Source organism: Vanellus vanellus, assembly GCF_965231255.1.
Source record: "Vanellus vanellus genome assembly, chromosome: 5".
Lineage (NCBI taxonomy): Eukaryota > Metazoa > Chordata > Aves > Charadriiformes > Charadriidae > Vanellus > Vanellus vanellus.
Window position 1 is genome coordinate 81,353,629 of NC_138910.1, and position 22,363 is coordinate 81,375,991.

A 22,363-nucleotide genomic window follows, 5' to 3' on the forward strand; every position below is an offset into this window, starting at 1 on the left:
TTGTGATTTTGAGCTTAAATTATATACAGAAAATGGTCATTTTTGTATGTGTTAAAAGATTGCTATATTACAAATGACTAACTGTACTTTTCAGTTTAATTACAGTATTAATGTAAATACAGCTGAATGAAGAAATATTTACTACTTTATTAACATAGATTGTGAATGTACTTAATGTTTTTTGCAGTATAAAGACTTACTGAACTTGAAAGCTGCTTCATTTTCTGTGCAAAAAGGTACTTCAAAATTCTATTTTAAATCTATTGATTCAGTGCAATCAATTATATTGTTGGTTAATTTGCACATGCAGGTTGTATCCTTCCAGTTTTATTTCATGTATGACACTTATCCGTAAGGTGCATATTGTGTTTAGAATGCATTTTGCAGATGCTTCTGTACATAAAACAAATACAGGGACTAAACCGATGCTGTGCAGTGTATAGCAGAGCCATTTTTCGGCTTTGGTGTACCCAACTTTTTCAGTATTTAAAAAAGTGTTTTGAATAACATTAAAAAGTCTCTTTATTGTATAAATAATAAAAACGTCACCTTATTGTAATTAAGTTTTGTCATCTTTTACCATTGGAAAGGAGCTGAGGTTTCCAAAAGCGCTGTCCTGCGGGCGCGGGGAGGCCGGATGGTTGGTCCGTACCCATCCCGGTAGACCTGTGCTGGGGACCCGCTAATGACACCCTCTCCCCACGCAATTAGCGCGTGGCTTCAGCAGCGTCTGCTGCACCAAACGGCCAACCTAACAGGAAACGCCTTGTCCCTTCCCCTTCCTCTTTCCTCTTCCCCTTCCTCTCCCCTGCTGCCCCCAGTCCCTCTCTTTCTCGTGCAGGCTCACGCCACCCATGAGGTCTGGGGCACCTCCAGCCACGCTGGCCAGTGCTGGTCCGTCCCTGGCGGGGTCGGGGCCTGTGTGGCTGCACGCCAGGGGCACCGGCCACCCCGGCTCTTGCTAAATTCGCAGCCCCTGAGGCTAAGCGTATTTTACGTTAATTCTGGACACATTCAAAAACCTGGGAAGTTTAGCTTTGAACCGCGTTCAACTGTGCTGTTACAGAAAGGAGAGGTGGAGACAGGGAAATGCTTTCGTTACACCTATTTTTCCATTGCCATAGAAAGGGCACCCGCCTGAGGTCAGCCTGGGGCCACCATACAGCAGCTGGACAGACAAGAATAGACGAGCGAGGCCTATTCTCTTCCAAAAGCTTAGCAGGAATGTCCTTTACTCAAAAGCTATAGTTTTAGCTTGCAAAGTAGAGAGTTTGCAGCTAGAACCACTCGTCACACACAGGGACAGCATTAGATTTTGTTTGCTGGCGACAGGACAGGGAAGCGCTGGGCAGAAACAAGCACTGCCGCTCGAGCACCAGAGGCCATGCAGCCGCCCGGGCCGGGACCCAGCCGGGTCCTGCTTCAGTCCTCTTTCCACTCCATGGGCCCGGAGCAGCCCAGGAGAGCAGCAGTGGACCTGCAGCCCCCAGGCAAGCAGCATCAAGCAGCCCTTCCTGTTATATTAATATCCGTGATGCATTACGATTATTAATCAAGGTATTGCTTTCGGGATGTGGAAGTGTGGTTAAATAAAAAATGAAAACGTATCTCAGTGTTACTGGCTAGAAAATTTAATTATAGCGTATGCTTAAAAAAAAAACAAAACATATATCCCACAGAAAACATTTATTGTTTCAGTGCAGCCGCCAACATCAGCCACGTTTTGCTTACTTCGACACGCGCCCGTTCACAGTACATCCCGCACTGTACCCTCTTCATCACCACACCTCATTTAAGGGTTCCAGCATGTTGTCACATACAGACCAGCAGTGAAGAGAGCCTAAACACCTTACGGGAGATTATAAAACAGGCGCACAAAAGAGTGTTTACTTCCGCCTTTTGCTCAAATACTTTGAGGTTGACAGTTCTTTTTAAAAATTAGCTTAACTGTAGAAAAAGCATTGTCACTATTCCTGAAGGCAGCTTTCGACGGCATTCTTTATTACAAAAAGTGTAAACATATATTGTGGTATTTTAAAATGCACTCGTGAAACATGCAGCCTCGAGTGGAAAATGTTTCACAGCAAACTTCCAAAGTCTTAACATGCAAACTACAAACAGCGTTATAAACGCTTTATGGCACAGGCGGGGTAACAAACAGGAAGGAGGAGGAAGGCAGTAAAACCTGGCGGCATTTGGTCAGACAGGACAATGCTTCACCTGTACTTTGATTCCCGCATCTGCCAAGGACACCCACCAGTGCATCAAGTAGGAATTCGGCTTCGCAGATACTCCAGCACGGCAGCTGTTCCTTTGGCCAAAACAGCTGCCCGGGGAGTGCGGAACGGATTTCCTTCTAACAGGAGCGTCCTAGAAAAATGGAGAGATTTTGAGTTACTTCTATTAAAGTTTTTTCCTTCTACCAACACATTCACGCACTGCATACAGATTTTTTTCAATCTTTTGAAAATTCATAAGTAATTCCTCTTCTGTTCTACTGAAAGAATTTTATTTTCTGCTTCCCTTGTTCACACTAACATCTTCTGTAGAGACATCTGAATTTAAATTCATGCTAATAAATCGGTGCTGGTGTATTATTGCAGACACCCAATACTCTGCCAGAAGGAAGAGCGAGAAACAGAACTCGTGAAATACAGAAATGGCACAATAAAAGGGAAAAACTACTTTAAATTGTAACCCTCCACTTTCCAGCTTAGCTGCTACCCCACTCTTCTGTGGTCCGCGTAAATCTCTGTGGAGGTTTTTGCCTGGGGGGTGGTGTGTTTATTTTGTATTCTTGAAGGTCCCCTGGAAAGCGCACTCTAAAGGGGAAAACCACAGGGACCAGTAATTTGTTATCTTTGACAACAGTCTTCTCTGAGGTGCAATATGTAAGGACGTGGCCAGTCATGTCTCTTTACACGTTATTTAGAGTGTGTTATCCCATCTCTCACAGGAGGGTGACCCACACGCAGGGGTAAGGAGGTCAACGCGTTCACTGACAGCAGTGCTACGCTCACCCTCCTGCCTAACCCGGCTCGGCTACAGGCAACCCAGCAGGGTGTCCGTGCGTCCCGACGCGGTAACCGGCTTGGGCTCCAACGTTAGATTTACACAAACCAACATAACCTTTCCTTTTTTTTTTTTTAAATCATGAAACAACTCCCCCAATTCTCTACTATACTGAGGAAATACGGAAGAAATTGCACTGCTTTACAAATAGCAAGGGAGACCTCAAACCAGGTCAGAGACCCTTTTTCTGCATTGAGACCTACAAACAAATATACCTCCGATTAGTACTTCGTCCTCTGACAAAATGTGCCCTGAAGGAATCAGTCAGAATATATTTGTATAAAACTTAAAGCACACACCTCAGAGTTTCACAGTTCCCAAGTTCTGGTGGCACCTGGAGGAGGTCGTTGTTCTGAAGGTCCAGTGTTCCAAGCTTGTCCATCTTCTTCAGCCGCAGAGGATCTATGGACCCAACCTGATTGTTACTGAGCAGGATAGTCTCCAGTGCGAGGATGTGATAAAGGACGCTGGGAAATACTTTAAATCTTCAAGAAGAAAATGGAGGCAAACCAATGAGAGTCAGAAATAGGGCACTGAAAAAATCAGCAGCCTTTAAAAATTGGACAGCATTTTAGCTTTGTTGATTTAAGGCGAATGTTTAAAAATGCTGCTCTGAAAGAAGGCGGCATCTGTTATTTCACCTTGCATCCAGAGAAGACACAGAACAAAGCCGGCCGGTGGCAGCTCGGCACCTCTGAGACAGCCGCAGAGCCAGCCCAGCGCTGTGGCCCGGCCACCAGCAACCGCAGCGGGAGCAGACGCTCCTCGGGGACACCGCGCACTGCTCCTGCCCACCACCCCTATCCCACTCCCCCACCATTCAGCGCGGCTGCATTAAGCGTTGGTACCCATTTTTTGATACATTGTTCACAAGGATGTTTAATCCCTTTTTTAACCAGTTGCTACTGTCTCTCTCCAAAACTTTTGTGGCAGAAAGTTCCAAAAATACACCACCCATTGTGTAAAGAAGTACATTCGCTTCATCCGTTTTAAGCTCACGGCTAGTCCATCAGGTGCCTCCTCGTTCTTACATCACAGGAAAATCATACTGAATTCAGCCTAGTTCTTTTTATTATTGTATGAAAAAAAAAATTAAATAGTTGCTGCTCACCTATTAAAAGAAAGATTTATTACTTGCAGTTTCGTCAGTGCCTCCATTTCCTCAGGTAAAGATGTCAAAAAGTTATTTCTGTGTATCAAATGAAGACAAACAATAATCACAAACTTCTACGAAGCTTTAGTTAAGAACCCACAGAGACAGAATATGCATATTTATCAGTGCTAACATGCTGTCTTAAACCAATTAATTCCTTCATAAATGGGTCAAGACCACACTCAAGTACAGATGCTGGCTAATGCAAGCCAGGTTTGCAGTCTCATTTCTGCCAGTCGGAGATTTAAACGTCTGTCCTCTAAAGATTCCTGAGTATTTCAAAGCGTCCAACAACTCCCCAGACCCACGTGGCAGTTCAGCTCCTTGGCTTTGGAGGAAAGCTTATGGGACTGCCCAGATCCGGGTGCAAAGTGAACCAGCAGGATAATTCTAAACTGCTTCAGAATTCATTTAACCCGAGTTCAAACCGCTGTAACAAACCCATTTGTGGGTACTGTCACCCCAGTGTCTCCCACAACAGGAAGCCATTCAGAAGCTCCTCAAATGTATTTGGAAAAATGAGGCATTTCCTGAGAGTGACACAAAGAGCCACTACAGGAAACTAAAGACCACTCACTAAAAGATGCCCAGACTTAGACCTAAATTCCTAATTACTGAGATATTCAACCTCGTTCCCTCATCAATCTCATATTATCATCCATTTCTGCAATCTTCAGCCTAACTCCTCCATCAGCAGCACATACGTCACAGAATCACAGGTTGGCTGAGGCTGGCAGGGACCTCTGGAGCTCAGTCTCCTAGGGCAGGTGGCCCAGGACTGTGTCCAGATGGGTTCTGGATATCTCCAAGGATGGAGAATCCACCACCTCCCTGGGCAACCTGTGCCAGCGCTCCATCACCCTCCCAGTGAAGTGTCTCCTGATGTCCAGAGGGACCTTCCCACATGTCAGTTCATGCCCGTGGCCTCCGGTCCTGTCCCAGGGAAGAGCCTGGTTCCATCCTCTCGGCACCCTCCCTGCGGGTGTTTGTGCAGGTGGATGGCACCCCCCGAGCCTGCTCTGCTCCTGGCTGGGCAGCCCCGGCTCTCCCAGCCGCTCCTCCCAGGGAGATGCTCCGCTCCCTTCAGCCTCTCGGTGGCCCTTTGCTGACTCTCTCCAGGCACAGGCAGATTACTTTCAACCACACCTACGTGAAAAGCTGTCTCTGCAACTCTGCGTTGCTGCTTTCCGTTTTGTGAAACGTGAAAGATAACAAATGCCAGCGAGCCAATCCTGACATCTAAACAAGTGCAATGAGCATTTTTCAGGAGTTAGAGAAGGTAAAAGGACAGTAACTAACTACTGCAAATACAATACCTATAGACAGCTTCAGTGTCGGGCAGCACAAGATTTGTACCTTCGCTGTTCCACTTCCCAGCTCTCCTCCAGGAGATTTCGGTGTGGGGGCTTGGGGTTTTTTGGGGGAGAAGAAAGGGCTGTTTTTAAATAGCAACTTAACATCTCTGAGACCCTTTTATGACTGAGACAACACCTTTCATCACAGCAAGTCACAGAGCTTGTCCGCTTAGTTTTTGTGGTTTTCTTTAACCAACACCTAAATCTAGGCCACTTGCTATTTCAGATCTGCCGGTCATTCCACTGTCATGGAGGCAGTTTGGGAAATGAAAAAACATTTCAGCGCTGCTATTCCACCGTAACAGATGGCTGCTTTAAAAAGGCATGAAAATAAGTTACCAAGAACGGAAGTCCAACACACGTCACAAACCTGATATCCAAATGTGTCAATTTATGGAGCATGCAAAGCTCCAAGGAAATAGATGCGATTTTATTGAAGCCAAGGTTGACATCACAAACCGAGTCTTTCAGCTCCACAATCCTGAAACCCAATAGGAACATACTTTTATTATGTAAGCTCATGTTTGCATTCTATTTTCTAAGGTATTGGGAAAAAAACCCTGCTTTATTCTACAAGTCAAGGACACTCTATGTTTCTTGACATTTCAGCAGCTGTTTTGAGGAGTGAAGATAATGGAAACTGCACCTGGGAAAGCTGTCTGTCCTGGAGTCTTAAACTTGATGTAAAGACAAAGCTCAGAATCACTTTTCTAAAGTTATTAGCAGAGTAAATTCGCTCTCACAGATCAGGAGAGTAAATTTTACTGCAAAAGCCTGCTCACTGAAATGCAGTTAAGAGGTATTTCAGAACCTGTGGCACAGATGACCATCACTGCCATCTCCTGCCCTTTAAATGTTTTAACAAAAAGACTCTTATCCATCTTCTTTAGCAGTCAAACAATCAGAAAGACATTGTTATTTTATTTCCATCTTTCATTTCTGTTACACTGATCTGCTACTAAAAATTCCAGGAACACAACATGTACTGCTTCTTCTAAAAGGGCATTATATTAAGATGCTTTGGCGTAAAATATTTAACAGCTCAAGAAGTTAGCTGTTGAATCCCTATCACAGAACCTCTGTTTTAGCCCTAAAACCAAAACATAATTATATGAGAAAATACTCATCTCTCCTATCTGCATTGCCACTGAATTCTCTGGCACCTAGCAGCTGCACACCTACGCTTTCCTTCCCAGTGAATGCACCAGCCCCTAATACAGTGAAAAAGCATGGGAGGCACAAGCTAATGCTCACTCAGTTGATTTTCTAGAAATTGTATTGAAAAGCGATTTTTGCCTGTAAGAGCTAGCACCTCTTCAAGTTCTACGTGCTACAGGTTAAATGTCCAGCATACTTGGGTCCAAGAATAGAAATAAGTTACCCCCACAAATCTGGTGGTATCCTTAAAAGTCAGCTTTCATGATTTTCTTGGGCTACCAGAGATGCAGTAACCTTCCTCCTTCCACAAAAAGACTATTTATTCCCATTAGTGTCAAGAGAAAGCTTTTTGTTGACTGTGGATGAAGTAACAAGTGCAATAATATCAAATGCTATGTGATGAGACACAAAACCTATAAGGAGGCATGGAAATTGTTTGGGTTTCCTTAAAAAAAAAAAAAACAATAACGCTATCCAAAGAAACAGAATTTAAATAGAACCTCAGCTATAGTACAAAGCTATCACCGAATAAAGTGGTGAATGCACACAGATTATCTTCATATGGGAAAAAGATCCTTTGTAGAGAAAACAATACTTCACTGTAGTTAAGTACAGCACTTCATCATTATAAGAAGTGCCCCCTCATCCATTTCAACAATGCTTGGCAAAGCAAGACGAAAAACACCACGTAGCGAAAACACCATTGAGTACAGCCAAGCTGCTTTTCACTGCCACCAGCAGGTTAATCAACGGAGCCACCTGCACGCTACTCATACTGGAAATGCACACAGACTATTCAGCATCTCAATTATGCTTTTGTTTGTGTGTGTGTGTGTGTATACACACATACATAGCATAAAGTGTAAATATACTTGATTAGGAAAAACACACCATGCTGAGGAATAAGAGTAGAAAAGAAAGTAACAAATAGAGAATGACTTTTACAAAAGTACCTTGGAGGAATTCCATTCAGCTGATTTTTGCTGAAGTTGACAGTGGTGACAGGATTGCTTCCGACCGCATCGAACATTTCATCAGGAATCACAGCTGCCTGTTTCTCACTGAACAATGAAAAGCATTTAGCTGAGTAACACAAACAATTTCATCATTTCCTATTTATTAACAAGACATTTTCATCTTCTTTTAGAAAAAGATGACTAGTAGAATAAATATATAAATATCCACAATTTGAAGTCCTTGAAGGAATGTTAATCAAAGCTACCAATCACTGCACCGTTACACGTCATCTGGGTGATAATATCATTTTGCACTGGCACGCTGATCTCTTATCTTAAGAAAAATTGGTAAGAGCTGAGTTATGTCACCACCTCAACAAACACATGAATGCTGTAAACTGGGCCAGACAGTGCAGTGAGAGTGGCATTAAACAGGTTTCCCCCTCTCAGCTCAGAAAACATCCTCAGCACAGTGATGCGTAACTCGGGTAACAACTCTATTTGGAGCTCATTGAACGCTTGGGGTGACCAAAGCTATCCCAGCGCCTGCACCAGTCAGGTCCTTTCCAGGTTCCAGGTTTTTGCAGGACTATGCATTCCACCCGGCAGTTCTCAGCAAACAGGGTTTTCCTCCTCTTTCCCAGCATAACAAGTTACGTTGCTTGTTAGATTTAAGAAATAACTGGAGAGACACTCACCTACAACAAGATGTTTTGAGACTTAATGATAATTGCTAAAGAAGTCTAAAAGGTACTAAAAGCACCTGAAGGTATTAAGCATTTCAACGAGTTAAAAGGAACATTGCTGTGGAATATTTGATAATACAAATAAATAATTTTAAAAGCCTGCAATTCAAATCTAGCTATTCCTGAGCAGACAAATAAAGTGAAAAATGCACAAACGCAGCAGAATTTGCAGACAGTGTGGTATAGATATGGAGCAAAAATTAAAAAAAAAAAAAAAAAAGCAAAGAATAGGAAAGTGTTCTTACAACTTTAGAAATAGGTAATATTTCAAAACACATACCTATATTCCAGTAATTTCAGTGAAGTTATGGCATGCATGTTAATCCTTGACTCACTTGGAAGAGTCATGGCTGTCACAGGAGGCTCTTCATTTGGGCTACTTACATCATCTAGAGATAACAAACGTATATAGTCACACAAACTGCAGGCTGCAGTCCGATGTGGTGTTCTGAACAACCTAGATGGAGAGGGTTAATGTCCCTCATCACCAGCCATCACTCTTTTTCATTATTCCTCTATTCTGGCTCAATTGCATATAAAATGATTCAGATTATTTCAATAAATTTCTAGTAAGGGTTTTTTGTAATCTCAGCTTTCTAGTTTGTTTGGGGGTTTTTGGTTTGGTTTGTTTTTTTTTAGGGGAGTTAGGGAGGAGAGGGGTTGACTTAGATTTTGAAAAATTAGATCAGGAAGCAATAGAGATGTTACGTTAGCAGTCACTAGCTCTTCTGTTAGGCAGTAGACTCCAAGGGGTGGGGAGCTGGGACCAATGATAATAAAAAGGGAAGTCAGGCTAGAAGTGATGACCCGGATCATCTCTATCCAGAGCAGCAAATCCCACCACAATTTCAGCTAAAACATTGATATTTATAAACCTTCACCATACCTTCCTCTGTACAGTTCCTTTTGATGACTGTCTACAATCCACACAAAAAGCTGGTGGTGTTGCAAGGCTACTGTGAATGTTTGAGAAATGCAGATCAAAAGCATTGTTTGGCACATCCGAGGTGCGGCACCACACCCCAGGGACTCACTTACGCCTAAGCAGAGTGAAGCTTAGCTAAAAGTCCAAACATAGGATAAATCCAACTTCCACTAAAAGAAATTGAACAAAACTGGATGGAAATTCAGCAGCATTCATGAATAAAAGCCTACTAACAATTGCGCCTAACCGCAACTAGGTATCCTTTCATTAAGAACCATCAACAGGGCCAAAAACAAGCTAAAAAAAAGAGGACTTCCTCCAGTTTATACCTCTACAGAAATAGGACTGCTACTGGTTTAGATGCCGTAACAAGTAGAGTAAAATCATAAGCATTGCTGTACATGCAAGACATTAGTTAATTTTATTATCCACAATTATATTATCTATTATAGTGCACCAGATAAGCTTCTGAGTTTGTACTCCAGCATCCAATTATTTTTTGTCAAGTTAACAATATGTCAGATTTGCATGGAACCTGACATTTTGAAGTAATTTTATACGCTGCAGTAACCTAATTAATACTGCCACCCTCTGGCAGACAGAGAGAAAACCCACTTAACAAAAAGGGTGTGTATTACCAAGGTCCCTTGCAAATTAAGAGGTTAAGCATTTTTTACCATTTAAGTGCAGCACAATCACTTACATACTATATTTAACATGACCAGTGAACTTGGTCATCTCTCCTACTTTACGTTTTAAAACTTAAGAAGATGAAGATTTCTAAAGACAGTAAACTGAAGTCCTGTTTTGAAAGGATTTCATCTTTTCAGCATGCAAGTTACTTAAAGATTCTGACAGCCTGTTTCCTATATAATAAAAATACACTGTCATTTCCACTATTTTGTTTAGAAAACACAGAATCAAAAGAAAAAAAAATCCACATGCCAAAGTATCTCAGTGAATTAGAAGCCCAGGTATCAATCTGGAAAGTGACCTGAGTGCACAGAAGCAACTAGCAACTTTTTGTCCACTTTTTTAATACTGTCAGTTCATTTTTCCCAAGTACCGTATCTGTTAGAGAAATACGATACAGAATCATCGAGGTGTTTTTTAATCCACAGAGCTCTGAATCCAAGAGAGGGTTCTACAAAAAACATATAGCATTTGCGCAGAGAAGTAAACCCCTTGAAATTTTTCATCTGATTTTTCTGCTTTATGGCTTTTTAATTATTTCTATAGGGAACGTTGAGATCTATTAGATAGTAGAAAGATGAATTCTAACAAGACAGGATTAGAATGATGTTTAAAATAATCCATTACTTTCTCCCCCAAAAGTTTTCATATTCTTAGTCAGCTACGTGCAAAGACTTCGTGGCATCACCGAGACCTTAAGGCAGACTTTTTCATGCACGTAGATTCTGGGAATCAGAGGACTCTACTGCCCATGTTATGACATGAATGAATAATACATAACACCTCTGCAAAATCTCACCTGCTCTTGGTCACAGTACAGTGACCGAGCCAGCAGACAGATGGCAAGCTTAAAAAGAACACCTTACATAAACTTCCCGTGATGTTCAGAGGAAAAATAAAAAAAGCTGCTGGAATTCCTCATGCAAAATGCATAAAGAGACCAGGGGAAAAATATTATTTTTCTAACTGATAATCCTCAATAAGGAATGTTTGTTATTCCATATTATCTAATAGAATAAGAAAAAGAAACAACACTGAAATACAAGAGCAAACTGTTCAGTAAAGAAAAGTATTATTGCAGAGTAACTGTAGGAACCTGGATTTAAACAGCTCCCCTCCATAGGTTCCGATTTATTTTAATTTCTTAGAAAGATTCTCTTTAAAATGCAAGGCAATAGAGCAACATACCTTGGATTTTGCTTCTTAGATATTTCAGAAGTTCCTGGGTGCCTTTCTTTGGAAAAAGCAAACAAACAAATAAAAGGCAGTAAGGGTTTGCCAGCAGTGTTTATAGAGCTGTTCTGACAACGAAGAGTGACAATTCCAGTCACAGAGGTGGAAGGTGGAACCCGTACCACTGCTGACTATCAAAGCCACCGAATGCTTCCTGTAGAGAACTCCTTTTTGCAGCACCTTATGAACTTGCTTACTTACAATTTTATTTATTCCAGCTGAAAATTTCTGATCCCGTATCACTACCTCAGACTCCACATTTTTAGCTTTTTATCTGAAGTAGTTAGCCAGTTCCAAGAGCACGGAAAAAAGTTCAAATTAACTTAATCTTCTCTTCAAAAAGGTCTAGCATGATTATGCTTGGGGAAAGACATTTAAAATTTGCCAAGGAAGCTGACTGTTCAGTGTTGTGGTAACTTTTTATGTCCAAAATTATAAACTCTGGGAAAACCGCTGCAGTTTACATAATTTGCATGGATTTTTAACAGCTCAATTCTCCAAAGATTTGACTTTCAGTCTTCTCATAGCAACTTCTACTGGTCAAACACAGTAACTAACTGCATAACCTATAATTAAGCATAATCTCCTCTAGTCCATCTGTTTTAGGATAAAGCTATCTTTTCCTTAGGATTTTACATGCTGCTTCTTGATGCTTTAAAACCAGGGACTGAACTAAAGCACTGATTATGAATTAACGTTTCTCATTCCAGCTGACATCTATATTACACATAATTAGAGACTGGTTGATCTGAACGCAGAGGAGATAAAGAAAACATGGAAGTGGGAAAGGAAGGAACTCTCACAAGGAATCTGGTGAGATGACAGAAACAGAAGAAAAACCACAGATAAAGAGAGGCCGGAGGAGCCCGGGACTAACTGCAGGCACAGCTAGGTGTGCGCTGAGCTGAGCGAGACAAGGGAAGCCTATAGGAAAAACTGGAAACTTTTAAGGAAAAGGTGAAGGTCAAACAGAAAGCTGAGTAACAGCCACAGGGCTGGCACGGAGAGGAAAGCGGACAGTAAGACAAAGGTCAACAGCCAGATGATGGTATGTTGTTCAAAAAGGAGAGAGTAGGATTTAACAGAAATTACCTGGAAATTCATCAGGAAACAAGAATGGGTTTGGGAGTAGAAGGAGAGGCCTGAGGAACAGGAAGAGATGAGAGGGAGCAGGGATGGAGGAGAGAAGAATCTGTGCCTGCTAGACTATACTTATTCATATACCTATTCCAGGTATATGAATTTACAGTGTTGGTAACGGATCAAGACAGTGTAAGTATAAAATGTCATAATGGGATCCTTGTACCTGTCATTTGCTACAAATGCGAAATATACACAAGAAATTACACACATCTGTGCTTCTATGTTTGAAAGACAAAAAATCCTCAGAAGCCAGGGACTACCACAACTAAAGTAGCCAGGCAGACCTCGCTCAGACTCCACTGTACGCACATTTTAAGCTGACTTTGAACTCAGGAATCATGTATGACTTCCATCCACAGAACCCCTGCTTGCTAATTTAGTGCATACAATGCTCACTTAATCAGACACATGATGTTTTTTTCCCTTTTCTGACAGGTATTACAAAATTTCATTTCAATAGAGAGTCTTCAGTGTTGCTTATTTTTAAAGAATCCCAGTGCTTTGTAAACATTTACTTATAACGCTGGCAAAAGCACGGAAAGAAGTCACGTATACCACCAATAAGAAGAGGGGCCTGCTGGGGTTAAAAATGAATGGGAATTTTATAGCAGCAGTAGCGCCCATGCTCCAGCCTCCCTGCTGCCCTACGTACTCGTTTTCTCATGCACAATTCACACCTTCACTGTGCTGGTTACCTACAGAGAGAATGCAGATCTGAGGAGTACAGTACTCGCCTAGCACTGTAATGAACTGTGACTGCAACAGGATTAGGCAGCAGACAGCTGCCTTATCCTTTCTTTCCCAGACATCCGTTACTTCACTTGCAATATATATTACAACTTCTGTAGCAAATCAGAAACTGGTCCTAGATAGCAATGACCTCCTTTATCCCACAGTCCTCATGATCTTATGCACTGCATCATAGAATAGAATCATAGAATTGCTGAGTTTAGAGGGGACCTTTAAGATCATCAAGTCCAACCATTAACCAGCCCTGACAAAACCACTTCTAAACCATGTCCCCAAGTACCACCTCTACCCTTCTTTTAAACACCTCCAGGGATGGCAAATCCACCACCTCCCTGGGCAGCCTATTCCAATATTTGATAACCCTTTCAGTGAAAAAAAATTTCCTAATATCCAATCTAAACCTCATCTGACATAACTTGAACCCATTTCCTCTCGTCCTATCACTTGTCACCAGGGGGAAGAGGTCAGCCCACACCTCTCTACAACCTCCTTTCAGGTAGTTGTAGAGAGTGATAAGGTCTCCCCTCAGCCTCTTCTCCAGGCTAAACAACCCCAGTTCCCTCAGTCGTTCCTCGTAAGACTTGTTCTCCAGACCTCTCACCAGCTTCGTAGCCCTTCTCTGGACACACTCCAACAACTTTCAGACTCCAGTGAAAAGAGTGCTCGAATCACAACACACACAAACAAAAGAGATGGATTAAAGTTGCACAGGCTACTTGAAATCTGGATGCTTTCTAACGTTTTTTTAATGTTCTGGCTACACAATTTGGATAATGTACGTATGTAACATAACCAAACTTTATATACTGTCTACAGTGCTTACTTGCAGAAGGTCTCTTCGAATGGTTCTCAGAGGATTTCCCTCTAAGGCCAGGAATTTCAACTGAGGGAGGTTCCCCAATGTGTAAGGCAATCTGCAAATGGAAATAACTCATTTCAAAGCAGCTTCAAAACAAATTCTAAAGAATTTGCAATGGTTTGTGTTCTGGTATTTTGAAGCTCAGGTTCAAATAAAAAGCTACACAATATATTAGATTTAAGAAGCACGTGGTTTGATCATAGCATGTATGTAATATAGAACGGGTTCCTTCAGTTTAGGATCGAGTCCTTTTTTAATTACATTTTACAAAGTGAAACACATCAACTATACCATTAGATGTCATTAGCTATGCCTCATCACAGACATAATGCCGTTTTTAATATTACCTACTGATATCATTGTTGGCGAGGTCAAGTCGCTCCAGCTTCTGAAGCAGAGTAATTTCATCAGGAACTGATTTTATCTTGTTGTCTCTAAGTTCCAATACAGAGAGGGAATTCAGATGCTTCAGATTCTCTGCATTTAATATTTCAATCTGATTTTCACCAGCATGCAATTCCTATGGAAACAAAGATCACCTACAATTATGTTACTCTAGCAAAATTACTTTATAACATACTGATCTCCTAAATCATGGCACTGGCAAAAACCTATGGTGACGTGGAGAGAATACAGAACTTGATTCCCTTTCATCTGTATGTGGCATATCAAAGCCTCCAAAGATCCACAGACACAAGTCTGAACCTAGCTTCTCCAAAACGATCACAGAAACCTCAGCTCTCAGCTCCATTTCCAAGCTAGGAATAAATTTGCTCTGTATTTGTCAAGGACTGGTCAACGACTTCTTTGCTTAAGAAGTTTCTTAAATTCCAAGTTACAGGAAGTTGAGAGGGCAGCTCTCCATCTCCCTATTGGAAATGTTTTACTTACAATGGAAAAACTGAATGGTTCTTTAGACTAAAAAGAGTGTACACATGCTGCTGGACACACTAAGACACTGAACTTCACATATCAACAAAAATTTTGTTTGAAAATCCTGAAATAGCTTCGGATTGTAACTGCTGAGTTCAGAGTTATGCAGAACTAAGAAGGTATCTGCATTCTTTGACGGATTTGGTCATTGGAAATGACACAGTGATACAGGCATTCAATTGGCCCAATCATGTTTCCATTAGTTGAGTAACTAATTTCTAATGTTCTGACACAGGCCATTTTCAATTTTAAACATATTGGGATTAAGGCTACAAAATACTTGGAAGATCTAATTATGCTAAAACAAAAAATAAAAAGTATACTTTCTCTGCAGTTACAAATAAAAAAATGATAGTGAACAAATTAAATTTACCCAGAAAACATCCCTAAAGATTAAAAATAACTGTTGCAGGCAATATTAGATCTAATTTTTCAGTCACTCCTCTTCTTTCTTTTATTTTCTGAAGATTACTGCTGCAAATTTGTCTTCCAAATGACCTGAAGATTGACCAGTGTGGAGAAGAAGAGTAATTGCAAATGAGGATGTATTTAATAGAGTTCTACACACAGAATTATAAACTTTTAAGCAAAGCAATTCACAAAAACTTGTGTTTAAAGTAACAGCTATTATTTTAAAAGTTTACAGCAAATACATTTACAGTATACCAACCATTTGAAACCCTACCTTCAGTAATTTGCATGAGGGAAATTCTGGTAAGGAACGTAACTTATTTTTCCTCAGATAAAGTTGTTCCAAAGATGCCATAGTCGCTAACTTAGAAGGTACAGTTTCCAGGTAGTTTTTAGTACAGTCCAATTGTCTTAAGCCTATGAAGTAAGCGTGCAAGTGACAAACAGGAAAAAAAAAGAAAAAAAAAAAAAGAGAAAATAAAAGTCATTTTCTACAGAAGCATAAATACCCTGAGTTTTAAAATAAATAAAACAATGTGTTGCCAATCAGAATTTTTGAAGAAATCAAATCAGTTAGCATCAACATTTCTGAAAACAAGGCATCTGCTTTTCGTTTGTTCTTCCTAGGACATTCTGGAATGCTTTCAGTGGCGCTGCCAGATACTGCCTCCTGTTTAGAGTACGGAACTGGAGGGAGCAAGAAAGGGTCTAATATTGTAGACCAACTCAGAAAAATCTGCAGGTAACTTCTACAGCATTTATAAAAGCAGGCAGTCTACCACCTGTTCCTGTGGATCTGCTACAGCTATTAAAATAGGTGTTTCCTATCAGCCACTAGTCAGCTTGATATTTAACATTCAAATATTAGTATTCCATTTTATTACTAATTTATGAGGGGTTTTTCCTCCAATAATTTCAACTCTTTCTCATTTATGCTTTATTTGCTACTCAATCTATGCAATAAAGAAAAAAAATGTCGAATTGCTTATTGCAGCCTTAAGGCTAACAACTTCTAAGCAGAACAATATTAACCCTTACACTTCTCTGATCATTCTGTGTCACATTTACCAAGAAATATGAACCATAAGAGGACTCAAGTTTCATATACAGTAGCTGTAGCTGATTTTTTTTAAATAAATCTGAACTAGTATTCTTGATAATAGAGTAACTCTTTCAGAATGTATTTTTTAAATTGTTAATAACATGCACTACATTTCTGAACATAACTACAGGACTGGCTGTATGGCATTTAATAATCTGAGGAAACTAATTTACTTTTCATCGCACTGATATCTGGAGGCAGGTTCTTGAGTTGATTACAAGCCAAATTGAGTCGCACTAAGTTAATGAGCAAAGCAAAACTTGTTGGAATGTCGGTGAGATGGTTGTTGGACAGATCCTGAAGATTAAAAAAAAAAAAAAGAGAGAGAGAGAGGAAGAGAAAAAGAGGTTAGAAACAGAGATGTTTAAAATATCCCACGAGTACTGTTACTGCAAAGTTAATTACTGGCAGAACATTAAAATTAGATGGCTGACATCTTCAGGATCTCCCTGGTAGGAATGTGAATGGAAGAAACAAGTCTCCCGTGACTGACAGATCACAAGGGATTTGATTTTTCTTAAAATATTTGGCAAACCAAGAGCAAAACTTGGTTTCAATCAAAAAAACCCAAACAACCCCACTATGTAATAACTGACAACGTACATAAATCATTAGAATATTCACAAAGTTCTGCCATCTAAGCTATGGGATTTTTTTAATGAGCAGTACAAAAAATGGATAAATGAGCCTTTCTGCACAAATAAATATATTTCAAAAAGTTGTAACTTACTAATTCTTCTAAATTGACAAGCTGTCCAAATCCATCCGGCAAGTGACTCAGCTCATTGTGATGAAGAAGAAGGCTCTTCAAGTGTGACAACTGCATCAGCTCCTCTGGGATACTTTTCAGTTTGTTGTGACTAGTATTAAAACACAGAACACAAAGGGAAAAACCAATTACTAAGGAATTTTAAGAACAAAACTGCATAAAGAACACTTCCACTACCTACGATGCTATCAAAACTAGTTACAACACTTGTATCAGCCAGATTATTTTAGCCACACACTGCTGTTGAAGCACAAACTCTTCAGACCCTAGAGGAAGTACGAAGCGCATCCAGCATCAGACACACTGGCTATTCCGTTCTGGCACAGACTAATTGTTCATTACATCTGCAGTGAGACAGGCTTCTGCAAAACATTCCCACACCGCAGCGTGGACACATGCTTGCTGTTGAGGATATCATCACCTGTAAGAAAAATCTGTCTCCTACAACTGTTACAGCCCTCGACAATGGATTAGTTTCCTGGAAGAAATTAATTATCTTTGTTTATTTGTTCAAGAATACTTTTAATCATAAATCTGAATTTACAATATTCCAGCTGGATCTTGCATTCTTTTGTTCTATGTAGTTCACACACACAGTGGCAGCATAGCCTTTTTCGCCTTGTGCACAAACATACAAAATTACTCCAGTAAACAGAAGAATATGAACTTTCCAGCATGAACAAGATCTATACAGTTACTTCCAATGTAGATTATTCATGACAAAAAGTAGGTTTGTTCCTTTAAAACAAAATTGCCGGACTGAGGCACATGAATGTAGATAATGCTTTTGTGTGATTATTCAAAATATCACTGTTTTCACCTTCCAAACGAGATTGTAACTTTGATTATCAGTGAAAACAAAATTTATGATTCTCACATAATACTATTCTTTAGCTAAAAATTTGAAACTAATTATCTGAAAGAAAATGTGACACACTGCAATCTCTTATTCACACTGTGGAAGTCACTGAAATGTTTCTCATGTTTCAGTTTTGTAACACTTACTTACCTCACATCAAGTTTCTGGAGATTTTCTAATTGTCCTAAAGCAGAAGGAAGCGATGTCAGTTGATTATCGTGCACCTGGAAAACATAGTTTTTAGAATACAGATACTAATTTGTACCTCATAGGTTTTCTCTCCCTACCACAGAAACAAATCATGCAAACCTCATACACTGAATAATTTTGTACACAATAGGTATGTACATGCCTCAATGCAATTACCAATAGCAGCACTGCAACTGCCAATCTGTCAAAATTCTACTGCATTGATAAATGCTAAGAGATTAGATATGACAGAGAGGGGGGTGTGCAGGAAATGTAGCTGCATCCAGTAAAATCTCTTCCTCCAGTGTCCATAAAACTTCCTGGATCTTTCTACAGAACTGTACTACTACCAGGGTATAAATCAATATACCACCAGTGATCCGTAACAATCTTTTCTTTATCCTGAGAATACACCGATGACACTTCTGCACATCCACCGTTGCAGGGAAATGGAAAATGCCTCTCTCAGACCACGTCCTACACGGAGGGTACGGCCCCACCGTAACGGGACCATCGTACTCACATCCAGAACAGTGAGCGCGGGCAGAAGTCTGACATCCTCCGAGAGACACTGCAGTTTGTTGGAGGCGAGGATCAGCTTGGTCAGGTCCGTCTGCTCCCACCAGCGATCCGCGGCGCCGAAAGACAGATTCTGATGAGCTTCCTCTGGGGTATCCAAATTTATCCGCCACACGTGTTGAGGCACTACATAAACATACACACATCAACTACATACTGGCCATACTTAAACCCTCCATTGTCATAGCGCTTTGCGTATATACATACATACATACAGCCAACTGGTTTCTAGAGACATTTTTCCAGAGCTGACAATAACAAGCTGACGGAAATCTGCCGGCAACCGCCCAAAACGAAGCTAAGCGGCCGGCAGGAGATACCCATTGCTGCATTTTCCCGCCCTGCCCTGTGGCACGGCCAAGCAGGAACCCACGGGGCAGGATGGGCACCCCCCGCCTCCTCCCCCGCCCGGTTTCCAGAGGAGCCGAGGGCTCGCCACAGGCCCCCCCGCCGCAGCACCCCCGCTTCCCGCCAGGCAGCAAACGCGGGTACCCGCCGGCACCGAGCGGGCTCCCCGCGGGCCCGGCTCCCCCCGGCTCACCCTCGCCGAGGCTGCGGCCCGACAGGTTTAACTGCCCGCTCTTCCGAGCCGCCCGCAGCAGCCCCTGCGGCACGGCGGGGCCCGGCTCCGCCGCCCGCCTGAAGCCCGCACGGGGATCCCCCGCCGGCGTCCTCCGCGCCGCCGCCATCCCTCACCACAACCGGCCCGTCCCGGCACCGCCCGCCGAGCAGGCGGGGCCCGGCTCCGGCAGCCTCCCGGCGGCACACACCGCCTCCTCCGCTACCGCCGCCGCCATTTCCCGCCCAGCGCGGCGTGGTGGGAGCCGCGGCGCCGAAATGGTGCTCCGAAATGGGAGCGGCAACACCCCACCACCACCTTCCCCCACCCGCCATGGCGGTACTCGGGCGGCCGCCCGCCCGCCCGCCTCTCCCCGCGGGGGGTTTGGGGTGTGGGAGGCTGCTCCTACTCAGCCGGGCCATCACCTTTGTGCAAGGTGAAAGCGGCCATTTCCAGACCCGTCGGGTCGACGTGGCTTTCACCGACCAGGTCCGCGCACGGCTTTGGCCGTAACCCCCCAACAAATGGCGGGGGGCAGGATTAGTCCTGTGCCCTCCACAGCAACCCCAGCGCTTGGTAAACGGGCGCGTACAGTTCCACGCGGCCCGGGAACGAAGCGAGACGAGAAACCATAGGTGATGACGCAACTGAGGACATCAAATTCTTACTAATTATTACAAAGGAGAGTCGGTGACAAACCCGCTGCAGCTGCGTGGGCCGTATGGTGCAGATCTCGCCTCCCGCCCCCCCTCTGCCCCGTTTCTTTCCGCGACGGCCGTCACCTTTGTCACAAGTGCGAATCCTCACCAAATCACCTGCAAATATTTCACACGTACACACGAGGTGTGCCAAATAAAAAGCCACTTTCACATGGCTTTTTTCACTTGTTTTTCCTTTCCCCTCTAGTCCAGAGTTTACAAACTAAATAACAATATTACAGACTGAAAAATCCTGGCTGCCGGCCAGTACTGGAGATCACCAGGCACCAGTCACCGCTGCTACTGTGTCACCTGCGAGTCCCATCAATGTCTGCCTGATCCTACCTGCCATTCTGCCGAGATGTAAATTATGAAAAAGGAGCGTTTCCCCCTTAGTCGCTAAAGTTTTTAGCTGCGGTTCTTTTCACTTTCAAACACCAGGTCTGGGTTTCAAACGCTACCCTTTTTGAAAAAAGCTTCTCCTAGTAGTAGTTGCATTGAACTTAAAGGTAAGTAGTTAAGGACCAAAGACCACGTTAGGTAAACAAGCACGTGATTCAAGAGACTGTCGTACTTCAGGCACTAGCTCTTCACTAAGGATTTTGTCCGCTTTAGTTTTTTACCACTGTTCTTTAATTCCACTTTTTTCTGTCTCCTCTCTCTTTGGGAGTCACCAGGCAGCACTCTGTAAGAAAATGCTCGGTATCTCAACTGAGTATTAAAAAAAAACAGTTCTGGAAATGCCAGAGTTTTGTATTAAGTCTTCATGTTTGTTGCCATAAGAGGAAAATATGTTTGGAAGGGCAGGAGTTAAGCAACTGAAGCTGGTTCACAGCAGACAGAAATCATGACAATGGATAGGAAGGGCTGGGGGAAGGGCTGAACTTCCTGGAATGATTAATATTCATTACTTAAAAGTCGCCTTTATGGACTTTGGAAATAACCAATTGATTTATTCACAATCCCATGCCAGGAGTGATAGAGCAGAAGTAGAGCACTGAAAGTACATTCATCTTAGTGAACCCGGGCAACAAAATACCTGTTCCACTCATCTCTACGTAAATACAATTAATTCACGTACCAATTGACCTAGCCTGCTTAAAACATGGCAATTTTAAGCTTACAGCTCTAAAGGAGCAAGCAGCATTACCAAGCCCATCTGGAACACCTCAGCCAGGGCACAGTTAGCAACATGTCAGCCTCCCATTTGAGGCCTCAGAGACCCATCTGCCCCTCCAAAGACTGACCATAGAATCACAGAATGGTTTAAGTTGGAAGGGACCTTAAAGACCATCTTGTTCCAACCCTCCTGCCCTGGGCAGGGACACCTCCCACCAGCCCAGGTTGCTCCAAGCCCCATCCAACCTGGCCTTGAACACCTATGGATCATCAGTTTGGAACTGATCGCCAGACATGGCCAGATGCTGTGAGAGGTACCAGGGAATTTTTAGAATGGACACCTGAATGTCAGGAGTCCTTCCATGAGGTAAAACAAGCTTTAATGTCTGCCTTAGGACTTCCGAATTTGGAAAAAACATTTGAACTCTTTGTTAATGAAAGGCAGCATATTGCTTTGGGAGTCCTAGCCCAAAAGATCAGGTCACGGAATTGACCTGTAGGATATTTTTCCAAGCAATCAGATCAAGTGAGTCGGGGATGGCCTTCTTGTTTAAGGGCGGTAGCTGCTACCGTATTGCTTGGACAAGAGGCATGCACACTGACTTTGGGACGAAAAATGATAGTTCAGGTGCCACACACAGTAACCACAGTTTTGGAACAGAAAGGAGGGCATTGGCTGTCCCATGGCCGAATCATGAAATACCAGGCTGTGTTACTGGAATAGGATGATGTCAAATTCAAAGTTACTACTATTCTGAATCCTGCCACCTTACTGCCCATGCCTGCTGAGGCAGAATTAGAGCATGATTGTTTGAAAACTACTGAACAAGTGTATTCAAGTAGAATTGATTTGAAAGACCCATAGAGGCAGCTGAATTAAATTTATTTGGGGATGGAAGCAGCCAAGTAATTGATGGAACTCAGAGGGCTGGAGATGCAATAGTCACAGATACAGAGGAATTAGAAACAAAACCTTTGCCAGCTAACACCTCTGCCCAAAAGGCTGAGCTGATAGCGTTAATAAGAGCCTTGGAATTGGCAGAAGGAAAAATTGTGAATATTTGGAGAGATTCAAAGTATGTGTTTGGAGTAGTTCATGCCC

At 42.3% G+C, this 22,363-nt stretch overlaps 1 protein-coding gene across 1 annotated transcript; it reads right to left on the reverse strand.

The window, feature by feature from the left end:
• Nucleotides 1–1,631: 1,631 nt before the first annotated feature.
• Nucleotides 1,632–19,574, reverse strand: LRRC40 (leucine rich repeat containing 40; the record flags this gene model as incomplete). The annotated part of the gene is made up of 15 exons (XM_082483402.1): nucleotides 1,632–2,370; nucleotides 3,372–3,557; nucleotides 4,184–4,261; nucleotides 5,951–6,061; nucleotides 7,692–7,799; nucleotides 8,721–8,829; nucleotides 11,247–11,292; nucleotides 14,008–14,098; nucleotides 14,391–14,563; nucleotides 15,662–15,804; nucleotides 16,663–16,786; nucleotides 17,220–17,349; nucleotides 18,268–18,341; nucleotides 18,830–19,011; nucleotides 19,427–19,574. 15 exons carry the CDS (start codon nucleotides 19,572–19,574, stop codon nucleotides 2,265–2,267), a joined length of 1,809 nt encoding a protein of 602 aa, XP_082339528.1. The 3' UTR covers nucleotides 1,632–2,264.
• Nucleotides 19,575–22,363: the final 2,789 nt, after the last annotated feature.